The sequence below is a fragment of the Leopardus geoffroyi genome, chromosome A1 (genome assembly GCF_018350155.1).
Source record: "Leopardus geoffroyi isolate Oge1 chromosome A1, O.geoffroyi_Oge1_pat1.0, whole genome shotgun sequence".
Taxonomy (NCBI): Eukaryota; Metazoa; Chordata; class Mammalia; order Carnivora; family Felidae; genus Leopardus; species Leopardus geoffroyi.
In genome coordinates this window covers 161,839,650-161,855,074 of record NC_059326.1, presented here as the reverse complement: position 1 = coordinate 161,855,074, position 15,425 = coordinate 161,839,650, and the positions used below count along the sequence as shown (strand labels likewise).

Below are 15,425 nucleotides of genomic sequence, written 5' to 3'. Positions count from 1 at the left end.
TTTTAGAAAAAAGAAAGATGAAGAATGTTTGATTGCAGATCTATTCATAATCTTGCTCAGTCAGCAGTATTGCTACTAGTAACACTATGCAGTTCACAACAAGTCTACTGAATTGCGGGAGTGCAACACAGCTGGTTGGTTATTTTGGGTTTTATAATGCTTGCCCCGATTATGTGGCATTCAGCTAATTATATGACTAAATATCTGACTCAACCACAGAGTAGTTAATTTACTGACCACATGTGGACACGATGTTAGTCTTTCCTTCCAGTGAAAAATCAGACATAGTCACTCCCAGGAAAATGAATATACTGGACTCCTAGAGCTAACGTAGATTATATTTTATGATGTGTCCTTCTGTTGTGCTATTTTCAGTGCTTCTATTTCCATCCCTCACAAGCCTGGTTACACTGTGCTTAGGTAATAAAACCTTTACAATAGAGTTCATGTGAATCAATTACTCCTTCATCTCCTCCTGCCTTTTTAGTGAACAGTACAATCAGTTAGCATTCCTTGCATCATATACATTGGCTGGTCTCCTAGATCAACCCTATTCTCAAAAAATATTCTTATTCTCTAAGTTTACTTTTGCTTCCTACTGGAAAGTACCTGTTTTTCAACACCCAACATCACTGATGAATCTATTAGTTCTTAAAAGACACATGGCCGTACGGTTATGTTTAAGAAACATGCTGAGTCAATTCTAAAATCCTAAAAAAAAAATGTTGGCCAACATGGGACTAGGAATATTTAATTTTTTTATATTTATGTATTTATTTTGAGAGAGAGAGAAAGACAGAGCACAAGCAAGGGAGGGGCAGACAGAGAGGGAGAGAGATTCCAGAGCAGGCTCTGCACTGCCGGCACAGCCCAATGTGGGGCTCGATCCCATGAACTCTGAGATCATGACCTGAGCTGAAATCAAGAGTCAGGCGCTTAACCACCTGAGCCACCCAGATGCTCCAGTATGGGTGTTTTTAAATCTGTGATAAGAAAAAATAATGTAAATCATAAAGTAATTAAGTGACATTTTTCCCCTGAAAAGAGAATGCAGTAGAATGTTATTTTTGTTTTCTCTAACTGGGTTGGCTCTGGTAATTTTAACAATTATAGAAAAAATGAAGTGGAGATGTTGTTTTTCTACAGTAGAAATCCTCTGAAAAGAATAGCTGAGGAATTTGATGGGGAAGACATATTATGTTAACTGTAACATTAACAAGCATTGTCTATTTTTACCTGAGGAAGGAGAAGTATCTGTAATACTGACGTTCAGAATGCATGTTCCCTGCAGTATTCAAATTCATCTTGCAATCAACTTGGTTAGAATTTTAACTATTTTTAAAGTTGGTATGAAACACAGTTTAGGACTTGAAAAATAATCATGTCCTCAACCTACAGTGAGTTCCACAGTAAGATGTCCATTTTGGCTTCTGTTCACGTGTAGCTATTCCTTTCATAATATTCTTCATAATATTATGATGGCATCCATAATATTCTTACTGTGATGGGAATGAATAATATCTAATCTCATATAGTGCATGGATCATGGCTAAAGACAAATAAATATGACACACTGTAGTGGGTATAATTAAATATATATAACTTGAAAAAAATATTTTCTAAACAATATGATGCGTTATTTTTTATTTGTTTTCTCTGAGGAGCTCATCCTAAATAATACAGACTTTGCTGAATTGTGTGAGTTGTTCCTTATGGTAGCTAAATGTTGTCAGAGATCTAGCAAGTAATAAGATATATTAATTAAGAGAGATAAGAAAAGGAAGGATATACAAGCCAGTATTTTTAATAGCAGAGCAAACACTTCACCCTTTAATTAAATGTGACTTGTTTGAGAATTAAATTAAAGTGGCAAAGAGCACAAGGAAGGGAAATGTGAGAAATTTTCATAATGCAGTATAACCCACAAAAGTACAGAAAGAGGAAATCAGTTTATTTCCCCTTTTCTTTAAAGGCTGATATTAGGGAAGAAAAATAAAAGAAGAAATTGCGTGTATGTACTGTGTGTGTGTTTTCTTGAAGGGGTAGATTGAATAGATTCAAATGATTTTTTTATAAATTATCAAACTATTACTTGTTAAATATCTAACTTTTCACGTACAAATTAACGTTTTTTAGAAAATGAAAAACATTTTAAAACTATTTTTAAGTCAAGTATCCAAACACCTATGTGATAGGATCAAAGAAGCATCAAAATTTGATTGAAGACAAAATTCAAGGTGCTTTTCAAAGCTTTCTTGCGATGTAAGAATAAAATCAGGTGCAGGCACTTTGTGAGACCGTGGAGCTTCAGTGGGGAGAACAGGACATGGAATTCTGTCCCTCCTCCACAAAGTATATGCGGCCTGATAGCAGGGAAAAAATGTGCATTTTGATGATGTGCTCAAAAGGAACAGAAAGATATTTGATAATAAGGGATTTTCTGAATTGTTTAATATCCCAAAAAGGCATATTAAATGTCATAATTCCACTTTTCTTACACTTCTTTCCCATTTAGGGCTGTAGAGGGCAATTAAGAATATGGTTGTGGAAAATGCTATAGCAAATTGTACTTTTACTGGACCTCAGGATACAGAAAAGCCACCTTCACTTAATTATGTTTATAAAGTTATTAAAATGACCTAAGTTTGACAAGTGGTGTGGAATTAGAATATCAAGTCTAATGTGTGTTTTACTTACTTAGAGAACAGCATGTGGTTTTAGGTTGCCTACTGCACGGCAGCTGAGCTTTTGTGAATTTACCATCATAAATTCAACTATTAGGAATTCATATCATGTGGTTTTATGAAGATAGCAACAAAGAATATTCTTAGACAACAGGCCGAATTAATATCAATGACAGTTTGAGCCCTATACTAGGAGAGCACATCCTTATTGAAGATAATATTCCTGAATATGTGATAACTTACTGAAAATATAATTTTATCAGGCAGATTATCTTATTTTTCTAACATGGTAGGAAAAAAAAATGCTTGTTCCCCATTCTTCTTTTTATGTACACTGTTTTATGAGTTACTATTTCATATTAATTTTTCATTTGTCCATTAATTTTTTTCCTCTTCAGGTGTAATCTAGCCCCTGTGGTGGAGTTTGCTGCAGATGTGGGAACTAAATCAGATTTTATTACCATGAATCCATCAGTTGTACAAAGAGCATTTGGAGGCTTTCGGAATGAGAGTGACAGAGAAAAATTTGTGCATAGACTTTCCATGCTGAATGACAGTGTCCTTTGGATCCCTGCTTTCATGGTCAAAGGAGGAGAGAAGCACGTGGAGTGGGTTAATGCATTAATCCTTAAGAACAAACTGAAAGTGCGAACTGCCTATCCATCATTGAGACTTATTCATGCTGTCAGAGGGTAAGTGTCTGGAAAGGACCAGTCTGTCCTTGGCACAATGGAACACATAACTAAACATTTTCCCTAGACAGGAGGGAGCTTCAGGAAAAGCTTCCAATGGATACATGTTTCTCCTTTTTTATGATGGGTACGCTACTCAGCAACTTGCATTTTGTTTATGTGCTATGTTATCTTAAAGCTCATTCTCTTTCTTAAAAAAGGCAAATATTTGAACTTAGCATTTATTTATGTCTAGTCATGAGCATACTACTGGGTTTTATGTTTTGCCATGTTAAAGAGTAATAAGAATTCGTGGTAAAGTTGATGAATTTGGGGTAAGAAAACTACCAACAGAAGTGCTAAATGGCTACTGGGCAATATTGTGGAAGCATAAATGTTAGATATATTTAAGGAGCAATTAAGTCCCTTCTGTAGTTAAGAGGTCTACTAGAGATAGAGAAGGCTGGATGAGATAACATGCCCTGATGCTTCCCCCCAAAAGCCATAGATTCCAATTTTATGAATTAAGTTAACATTTCCCTTTTATTAATACAAGCTCAGATGTAAAACCAAGAAATAGACTTTATATAAAAGTGGCAAGTGGCCAAAAGGCCAAGTTCAGTCATGCACACATATAAATGTGTAAAATATATAACACAAAGATAAGCAGTAATGTGTATTTATTGAATATCTACTGAATGCCAGATATTGGAGATAGAAAAATGAAGAAGTCTGATTACTTCTTTAAAGGAATGCATAGGCTTTATAGCAGAAACAGATGTATATATACAACTGGCTAGTACATAAACGAATGGTAAGAGGGTATATTGTCAGGAGTGTAGAGTTTGTTTCGCATGTTAGCAAAGAACACTTATAACATTTCAACCAGACATAAAAAACAGAATAGCTATTTATCAGGGATAAAAAGAGAAAGAGAGAAACAGGATAGAGACAGAGAGAGAGAGAGGGTAACAGAGAAAAACAAACAGAAGGAAATGTTATTGCATTATTAGAGTGAACCGAGACAATGATGTAATTAAGAACAAGGTAAACTTGAGGAATAATGGAGTCCAGTGTAAAGCATTGGAATACAAGGTTGGAAAAATAACTTGTGATTTGATTGGGAAAAGAATCAGTTTTATTTTAAAGCACAGTTATATGTGTGAATTTAGGAGAGTAAGTCTTGTAACAGACTCTGAATTGGCAAGAAGAGGTGCTAGGAGTATGAAGACCAATTAGACTTTTTTGATTAATATACTCGCAAGATGATAAAAATGTGGGGCAGAATTAGTGGCCATGGGAGGGAAGGGCAAGTTCAAGGGACCAATTAAATACAATGGATAGAAGTTCTAAAAAAAAAAAAAAAAAGTTTCCAAACCCAGAATTAAAAATAGTTTGCTTCATATACTGTAATTGGGACTGGGCTAAGGTGTTTTCATTTTGTTTTGTTATTGTGATACTTTCCTTCCAGGATTTACCTACTGTTTCCTTGTTTAAGGCTCGAGACAGTTTCTTGGATTGTGTTATTCTTCACACAATTAAATTGCATTCTTATAACTAAACCATGGTTATTCAACATTCACTCTTTTGATGTTTGACATGAAGCTTCAACAAAGTAAGATAAAATACATTCATTTGGAGGATAGGTGTTTTTTTTAATTACAAAGATTCCTGGTAATTACAGTTTGACTCTGAAGGAAAAAAAAAAAGTATTTTTAACAGGATAACTTTATAAAGCATTGTGCTAAGAACACATCTTATTTTTTGATATGTTAATGTTGAGTATCATTTGAGTGTGAGAAAATATTAAAGATAACACTGTCTTATTGTCTTATCTTAAACACACACGAAGACACATACACTCTGACACACACATAGAAATATTCATACACACTCCAGTGATAGCTTATTAAGATCCAAAAACAAATGTTTTGAAGTAAGTACTCTTTGATTATAGGAAACTAATAAAATTTAAGATTACTCTGAATTAGTACCATTTTAATAGACTATTTTCAGAGCAGTTTTAGGTTCACAGCAAAATTGAGAGGGTGGTACAGAGACTTCCCATATACTCCCTGCCCCCACACATGCATAGCCCCACTATCAACATCTTGTACCAGGGCCGTACATTGGTTACAACTGATGAACCTACATGGACACAACATTATCACCCAAAGTCCATAGTTTACACTGCAGTTCACTCTTAGTTTGTACATTCTGTGGGTTTTGACAAATGGGTAATAACGTGTATCCTCCATTATAGTATCATACGGAGTAGTTTTACTCACCTAAAAGTCCTATTCATCCATTCCTCCCCATTAATTCATGGTAAGAACATTTTTGTTTGCTTTTGTTTGTTTTTACTGTGTCTATAGTTTTGCTTTTTCTTGAATGTCATATAGTAGGAATCATATAGTAAGCCTTTTCAGATTGGCTTCTTGTGCTTAGCAATAAGCGTGTAAAATTCCTCCATGTCTTTTCATGGCTTGACAGATCATTCTCTTTAGTGATGAACAATCTTGCATTGTCTGGATGTACCAGTTTATTCATTCACTTGTTGCTTCCAAGTTTTGACATTTATGAATAAAGCTGTTGTACACATTTGTGTGCAGGTTTTGGGGTGGACATAATTGTCAACTCATTTGGGTAAATACCAAGGAGTATTATTGCTGGATCTTATGATAGGGGTATGTTGAGTTTTGTGAGAAATTGCCAAACTGTCTTCCAAACTGGTTGTACCATTTTATATTCTCCACAGTAATGAATGAGAATTCCTGTTCCTCCACATCCTCACAGCTGTGCTTTCAGTGTTCTGGATTTGGGCCATTCTAATCGTTAGCGTATTGATATTTCATTGTTGTTTTAGTTTGCATTTCTCTGATGACATAATGATGTGGGGCATCTTTTAATATGCGTATTTGTGGTCTTTATCTCTTTTTCAGTGAGAGGTGTATTGAGGTGTTGGGCCCATATTTTAGTCAGGTTGTTGGTTTTCTTATTGCTGAGTTTAAGAGGTTTTTGTATATTTTGGATAACGCTCCTTGACCAAGTAGGTCTTTGCAAATATTTGCTCCCAATCTGTGGCTTGTCTTTTCATTCTTTTGACAAGTGTCAAAAGAGCATAAGTTTTTATTTTTAATGAAGACCAGCTTATCAATTATTTCTTTCATGGATCATGCCTTTGGTGATATATCGAAAAAGTCATTGCCAAACTCAAAGTTGTCTTGATTTTCTTCTATGTTATCTTCTAAGAATTATATAGATTTGCATTTCACATTTAGATCTATCATCCGTTTTGAGTTATTTTTTGTGACGGGTATAAGGTCTGTGCCTAGATTCTTTTCTTTATATGTGGTTGTCTAGTTATTCTAGCACCATCTGTTGAAAAGATTATCTTTGGGGAGCCTGTGGGGTATATATTGAAGGGCAGGAGTGAAGTTTGGTTGCATGCACAGCCTGGGTCCTCCCAGCAATTTCCAGTGCAAGATGGTGCCAGGAGAATCTTAAAAAAAAAAAAAAAAAAAAAAAAAGACTATCTTTGCTCTGTTATATTATCTTTGCTTCTTTCCAAAACATTAGTTGACTATATGCTGTCCTGATTTTGCTAGCTTTATGGTAAATCTTGAAGTTAGGGAGTGTCAGTCCTCTGACTTTCTTTTTCCCCATTAATATTGTGTTGACTATTCTGGTCTTTTGTCTCTCCATATAAACTTTGCAATTAATATTTTGTTCCCTAAATTCTATTGTATATTTCTTCATTCACTCTAAGTGGCAAAGCACAAAATAAGAGGTATGGTTGAAATGGAGCATTTTCAATAAATTAGAATCTAAATGGAATTGTACATGATTAATAGCTGTGGCACATAAGCTTTTTACAGACTTTTAAAATTTATTTATTTATTTTGGGAGAGATTGAGAGGATGAGCAGTGAAGGGGCAGACAGAAAGGGAGAGAGAGAGAGAATCCCAAACAGGCTCTGTGCGGCAGCGTGCGGCTTAAACTCATGAACCCGTGAGATCATGACTTGAGCCAAAACCAAGAGTCGGAGGCTTTACTGACTGAGCTACCCACGTGCCCCTTTTAACAGATTTTTTTTTAATATATAAAGTGCAGGGGGGAGCCTGGGTGGCTCAGTGGTTAAGTGTTTAACTGCAGCTCAGGTCATGATCTCACGGTTCATGAGTTCAAGCCCCATGTTGGGCTCTGTGCTGACAGCTCAGAGCCTGGAGCCTGTTTCGGATTCTGTGTCTCCCTCTCTCTCTGCCCCTCCAGCAATCATGCTCTGTATCTTTCTCTCTCTCAAAAATAAATAAACATTAAAAAATATATAGAAAGTGCAGAACCTTTTAATAACTAGTTCATCAATACTCATGTTTTGTTTTATCCACATTCCTTCCATAACGATTATAAACTATTTCACCTAAGCATTTTATTCCAAAGATTAACAAGGCCAAACTTCTGACCACTGGTGAAGTTAATGGTATACTTTCTTTAGATTACTATGCTTTAGATGTTTTTCACAAGAATTGTTTTGAATTTTCCATGAAAAACTCACCTTGCTACTGTACTACTCATCCATCTATGTGCTCCCCCTTCAGATGTCAAACGATTGAGTTCTAAACTGTGACCCAGGATATAAAGAAGTAGTTCTAGAGGTGCCTTTCACTCTTCAAATCCCATTGGAAATTTGTACAGGTGGTATATGTGAAAGGTGACTTCATTTATGGAATTAATGAAATGAACCCATTAATGCATGCAATGTAGCATTTCAACATAATGTTTATACTCTGCAAAGCTACTGAAACTCTGGAAGAAAATAAGGAAGTGTGAATACTGATGAAACAGATTCACATGATATGAAAGCATGAGCAAACTCCCCAAAGATCTGTTCTTTAAGTATCTGTTTTACATGTCTCTGAAACACTGTGGTTAATAAAGTTCAGGAAAATAGTTTAGAGAATTTCATAGCCTCTGTTGATTCCTGGAGTTTGTTGTCTCTCATAAAAAGTTTAGAACACCTAATAAAAGTACGCAGTTTAGTGTGCATGTAATCACTGTGTATGCAAAGGGCCTTCCAAGCACTGCAATTACAAGTAGAGAGTTTAAGTGATTTGGAAAGCAAAAGGTTCCTGAACACAATGAGAATCATTTAGATAGTTTTCATATTGTCAAGCATCATTATTTAAACTTTTTCCTCGCTGAAAATTATGATGGCTTACCAACTTCAAACGTCTATTCAATTGTAGGGATTTTTTTATAAAGCCCCAAAAATATAACCTCAATCATAAAACTCAAAGAGATTCTTAGATTATGTTTTAATGAATGGTCATTCTTCCCAAGCCATATTAAATAAAATGTAAGGACAAAAGGATAGCTAGATTATAATTTTAAAACAATCTTACAAAATAATGAAAGGGTAATCTAATGGGGACAAATAAAAGATATATTTACAAATTTAAGAGAATACCTGAATGCATTAAACTGGTGTGGAGTTGCAAGCTTTTCTCTGGTATTTCTTCAAAAGCTACACATGACTACATATTTTTATAATTATTTTGCAGTTTTCCTTATGAAAGAGGAATAGTTTTCATAAGACTTTAAGAATGAAGAGGGGATTTTGAAACTTTAAAATGACTTGCTGAAACTTTAAAAATGTGACAAGATATAAAAAATTCAAGGTTCTATTACATTTATAATAAAATTGTCAATGTACAACACATAATATACTGAAACAAACATTTAACCCATGGACTAGTTTAAGATACAATTTTAAATTATTATATGACATATCAAAATATATTTTTATAAAATATTTAGTGTTAGTCAAAAAAGTCCTATTTTTATAATTACTATAATTTGATGCACAATAGCCAAGTGCTGTTTTATACAGTGGGATGGTTATACTTTATTTTCTCATTTATTAACATGGTAAAAACAAATCAGCATGAAAAAGTAAACTCTCAGTTCCACTACCAAGTGCTATAGATAATTTTAAGTTCATTTATTTATTTTTGAGAGAGAGAGAGAGAGAATGAGAGAGAGTGGGAGAAGAGCAGAGACAGAGAGAGAGAGAGAGGTAGAGAGGGAGAGAGGGAGAGAGAGAGAGAGAGAGAGAATCCCAAGCAGGTTTCACACTGTCAGTGCCAAGAACTACGAGATCATGACCTGAGCTAAATAAAATCAAGAGTCGAATGCTTAACCGACTGGGCCACCTGTGCACCTCTGATAGTTTTTTAAGAATTCTCCAAGAAAAGGAGCACCTGGGTGGCTCAGTTGGTTGAGCATCCGACTTCGGCTCAGGTCATGATCTTGCGGTTGGTGAGTTCGAGCCCCGCGTCAGACTCCGTGCTGACAGCTTGGAGCCTGGAGCCTGCTTCAGATTCTGTGTGTCCCCTCCCCCCGCCCCCAGCACCCCGTCTCTCTCTGCCCGCTCCATCGGTGCTTGTGCTCTGTCTCTGTCTTTCAAAAATGAATAAACATAAAAATGTTTTTTTTTTAAAAAAAGAATTCTCCAAGGAAAGAGATTAGATAGATAAATAAGTGTATATTAAAATTATATTTTATATGCATAAAAATGTTATATACAAATTTCCAGTTCTTGCTTAGAATGATATATAGTCTTCTGCCTCTTTTTTTTTTTTTTTTTTTTGAAGTTTTTACTTTAGGGAGTTTGTTCCTTGGGATCTTATCTCTATTCTCTGATATCTTAATTATAATTCTCTTACCTCTATTCAGATATTTATATTTAAGAGCATAATTGATTTAAACTTTAGGTTTTTTGGGGGGCGCTGGGGTGGCTCAGTTGGTTAGAATATCTGACTTCAGCTCAGGTCATGATCTCATGGCTCCTGTGTTAGGCTTTGTACTGACAGCTCAGAGCCTGGAATCTGCTTCGAATTCTGTCTCCATCTCTCTCTGCCCCTCCCCACTCATGCTCTGTCTCTCTCTCAAATATAAATAAACATTAAAAAAAAAACCTTTAGATTTGTTGCAATCATTCTGGAAAATATATTCAAACATTTATATTTGAATCATTTGCCTCTGACAATTATTATGAAGCATTAAAGGATTTAAGTCAAAATTTAAATATTCAAGTCCAAATTATTTTATGAATTTATATCATCCATTAGTTTATTGTTTCAGTTCTACTACAACAAAAAAAATGTTTGTCCTATTTTGTCATCATACCCTAATTATTTGTTTTAATATCAATATTCATATAATAGAGACTATACTCTCTTTAAGTTGATAAAGATACTTTGTATTAATCAAGATAAACACTTAGATTAAGGACTAGTTAATATTGAGATTAATAAAAGTTGATAATGTTCTATGTGTTACCTTCATAGTTGGTAATTCTAAAGTTATCCAACAATTTGTAAACATCTTCACCAAAATGATTAAGGGAAAGATAAATTCAGTTCATGTAGATTTTTAAAAATTTTTATGAGTTCTATCTATGATATCTGTTTTTTTATCTTTTAGTGGAGAATATATATGCTACCCTTATAGATAACAAATCTTCCAAATGTTTCTTATTTAAAGGATAATTTAAAAACTACAAAAGAAATGTACAAGTGTGAGTAAAATTGACTAATGAATGCATTAAAATAGCTTGGAATTAAGAACTTTCATTTGAAATTCTTGGTATACCCTATGACCTATAGCAGAGTTTCTCAAATTAGAGTTAATAGCTGTATTTTGCAGGTTCTGAAAAAATAGTCTTATTCTTTTGAAAACTTGTCTCTACATTGATCCAAACTGAGAATACTGGCTTAGAGAATTTTCAAGAATTATTTAGGAGTTTAATATACAAGAAAGGTCAAAATAAAAGTATTCTGTCCACGGACAAGACGACTTCTATCCTTCAGACTCAGATTTGTATCTTTTAAAATGTGGGAAGTGACATAAATAACCATTTAGGTTCTTTTGAGTGCTGAGTTTCACTGGTCCTGTGCTTTAACTTTTGTTGCTTAAGTGAATATTCAAAACAACACAATACACATTTGTACTTAATATTTACAAACATCCTCAGAAATGTCATCTATTAACCTAAATAAAAAGCTTTGTTTAACTTAATCAACATAATAATTGAGGTAGCTTACTATAATATTCCTGCTTCAAAGTCATTTCTCTTGGAATTTAAATATTCTTTATATTTTTCAAGACCATAATTAAGCTAACCCACCCCCATGTAAATGTTTCTTGTTGCTGGTAAAAGACACACACACACACACAAACATGTACACACACATATACACACAAATATGTGTAAGTGTGTGTATATAGATGAATATAGATATAGATATAGATGGTATAGTTATAGATGATATAGATATAGATATAGAAGATATAGGGATATATGTTTGTTAGGGAGCCATTTATCCTATTGAATTTGTTCTTTCTTTAAATTTTGAAAATTATTAACCTGTTTAAAAAGCATAGCTCTTGGGGCACCTGGGTGGCTTGGTCGGTTAAGTGTCCAACTTCGGCTAAGGTCATGATCTCGCAGTTCATGAGTTCAAGCCCCGCGTCGGGCTCTGTGCTGACAGCTCAGAGCCTGGAGCCTGTTTCGGATTCTGTGTCTTCCTCTCTCTCTCTGACCCTCCCCCGTTCATGCTCTGTCTCTCTCTGTCTCAAAAATAAATAAACGTTTAAAAAAAATAAAAAGCATAGCTCTTTCTATAAATTCAAATTATGTAAAATTACTTCTGGAGTAGTGTTTATATATTGCATACAGGAAAAATAAAAATAATATATACTGCTACATATACACACAACATATAACAATATTTAATATACTATTAATATTTTGTATACACTTAACACAGTATGTGATATACAATATAATACACTATTTTGAGCAATTATATAACATATGATATACTAATAGTATCCCATGCAAGTTGTTTGTTGGACTTTTTGCATGTCAGACAGTACCAATACACTTTCCTTATAATGATACATTCATATGCAACTTGTCATCACTTAGGATTTTGAAAAATTGATTTTGTCATGCTTAACATATGGCAAAAGTTTCCCACTTTATATTTATTGTGTTGGCATTTGTTGTGCTATCTTGAATTTATTCTTAGTAATTTCATCTTGTGTTGGGAGGATAAGTATTCTTTTACACTATTACTGGAAGTGACTAACTTTTGAATTATTTCCTCTTATTCTGAATATAATAAATTAATCTGCATACTTCATAAGCAGTACTCTTATTTCTTCATTTTTGTCATTAAATGAAATGAAGTTTAACAATGGGATATCACTTAATATACCCTCTTAAGTTTCCTGGGATTTTGCTGGATCATTTAGGTTTTCTTTTGGTAGGCAACCCATAAACTAGCAGGTTGTGAGTACTTCATTCACAATTTAATGATCAGGGTCATAATTTCTAGCGTGTGCATTTAAATGTAGGAAGGAATAACAAGACTTGCAGAAATCAAATCAAGTGACATGTCTTTTCTGTGTAGCTGATGTTCTAAATTTTTCATTAGTCAAGCATATCTTTCTATTAAAAGAAAAGCAGCACACAGTTATATGTTACAATGTATGATATTTTTCCTTAAATTTTTTTATTTGAATATAGTTGATACACAATGTTAACATTAGTTTCTATGTACAACATAGTGATTCCACTTCCCTATACATTATGCTGTGCTTACCACAAGTGTAGCTACCACCTGTCACCATACAACACTATTAGAATATCACTGATTAGGGGCACCTGGGTGTATCAGTCAGTTAAGCTTCGACTTTGGCTCAGGTCATGATGTCACGGTTGATGAGTTTGAGCCCTGTATCCAGCCTGTTGCACAGAGCCCACTTGGGATCCTCTGTCCTCCTCTCTCTCTGCCCCTTCCCCGCTCATGCGCGCGCTCTCTCTCTCCCTTTCAAAAATAAATAAACATCAAAAAAAAAAAAAAGAATATCATCAACTGTATTCCCTATGCTATGCTTTTTGTTCCCATGAACATTCCATAATGGGAAGCCTGTATTTTCTACTCCCCTTCACCCATTTTGTCCATCCACCCACCTCCTTCCTCTCTGGTACCATTAGTTTGTTCTCTCTATTTATAGGTCTAATTCTGCTTTTTGTTTGTTTGTTTATTCAGTTGTTTTTCTTAGATTCTGCATATGAGCGAATCATATGATATTTGTCTTTCTTAGTCTGAGTTATTTCACTTAGCCTACTACTCTCTAGGTTTACCCATGTTGCAAATGGCACAGTATCATCCTTTCAATGTCTGTATAATATTCCACTGTATATAGAACAATGTATGAGTTTTTAAATTTTTATTTATCTTTTTATTTTTTCTTTCAAGATTTTATCTAAATTCAAGTTAGTTAACATATAGAATGTATGATTTTTTAATGTGATTCCTAACAAATTAAATGGTTTTATCTTCACACATCTTTTAGCATCACTTTTTTTCCAATTTTAAGACTGACACAAAAATACCACTGCTCAGATTTTAGTTACTACACTCATTTTTCAGACATGAAAATCTTTCAATTTTAAATGAATCTAAAGATAAAAGGCTAATTAAAATTAGGGTGATCTTCTGCAGGCTAAATTCATGTAAATGACATGAGCTTTCAGAATTTGAATCAGACCAGGCTCCCAAAGGAGTTCCCAGTAAAAATAGAGACTGAAATAGACCATTGGTAGGAAACATGAGTTCATCACTGTTATTCAAATGGATTGTTTTGGAATATTGAACCAACTCAAAGTCACACAAGGAAAAGTAATTTTAAGAAACAACTGAAGATCGTGACATTCACTCCAAATGTTTTCTGAAAATGGCTTGTTTTAAATTTAATCTTATGCCAAAAACATTTCCAAATGGTTTCTATTTTGACCAATGAGCAACACAGCTGTAATATTTATTTAAAAAAAAAAAACTGCATCTTTAATGTTTTTGATTAGCTAAACACTGCATACTGGGTATTTTAAACCTCATGATATTTCCATGATGAAATGTTTCTTTCTTTGCTGGGAATGCGGATGTTTGCCCTTCTGGAACTGCAGTGTTTCCTGAAATCATAATCCAGTTACCCTTGTGTTAAAGTATTGTTTCCTAGCAGCTCATGTCATTTATATTTCATTGTGGAATGTGAAAATATAAATGGCTTGTATCTGAGAAATGATTCACAGGTAAATGGTTCACAAAGGAACCTGTGGGAAGCAGAGCTTCTAGGCTGCCCTTGGCCAACATATTTCTCTCTCATTGAGACTAAAAGGTTCTGCAAAGTATCTAGAATGGCTTTTGAGGAGTGGGGAAGCCTTCATGGCGGTCAGTGACAATGACCCATCCTGGTTTTTTCCCCTTGGTATGCATTTTTTTTTCTTTTCTCCTCCTGGATCATTTCCATTCTTTCTTCACTCTTGTCCCTTATTCAGAGATTGACCTGGGAGTCCTTTCTCTGTATTTTCTTTACAAAGGATGTGTGCCTCTAAACAGTAATCAAAATGTATTTTATTGTTCCCTTTGTTCTCTATGTTATAAATTTCATAAGTGCAAATACTTATTTATCTATCTCTTCATATAACTAAGAGAAAGGATGAAAGCCTATATTCATTATGATGGGGGTTGGGGCACAGGTGCAGAGGAATAGAAAATTGAGTCATGAAAAAGGGCAAAGTTGTTCTGTAGAAAGACTTTGAAGTTTGAATCAGGGTTAGTTCTTTAGAGCAATCAAAGAAGCAGGGCAGCAGGCTGGATGGAGGAAGCAATTTTTTAATCAATCTGGGTATCACTGGAAATCCTATTTACCATGCAGCTTATTTTGAAGCAGAGGGAAACCCTGCCAATAAGGAAGGCTTGAATCTCCATAGAGATAGCTTGTTTTCCCAGCAATGTATTAATTAATCAACTGGTATATGTGAAGAACCAACTTGTGCCCAGTACCCACATAATTGTAAATCAATGCTTACTAAATTGTACCTCCTAAGGTATTGTTAGAATAAAACTGTTAGACTAAGTTCTGATTAAAAAGTAAATGAACCAAAATAATGAAGTGAGACACTTGGAAACATCTAGAATGAACATCTATAAATTCA

The 15,425-nt window shown here is 34.2% G+C and overlaps 1 protein-coding gene across 1 annotated transcript in view; it reads left to right on the top strand.

Moving 5' to 3' along the window:
* Positions 1 to 15,425, top strand: part of ST8SIA4 (ST8 alpha-N-acetyl-neuraminide alpha-2,8-sialyltransferase 4) — a 99,367-nt gene that overhangs the window by 43,645 nt on the left and 40,297 nt on the right. Inside the window, 1 exon segment of the mRNA XM_045499420.1 lies at positions 3,083 to 3,376. Coding sequence (XP_045355376.1) covers positions 3,083 to 3,376 — 294 coding nt within the window.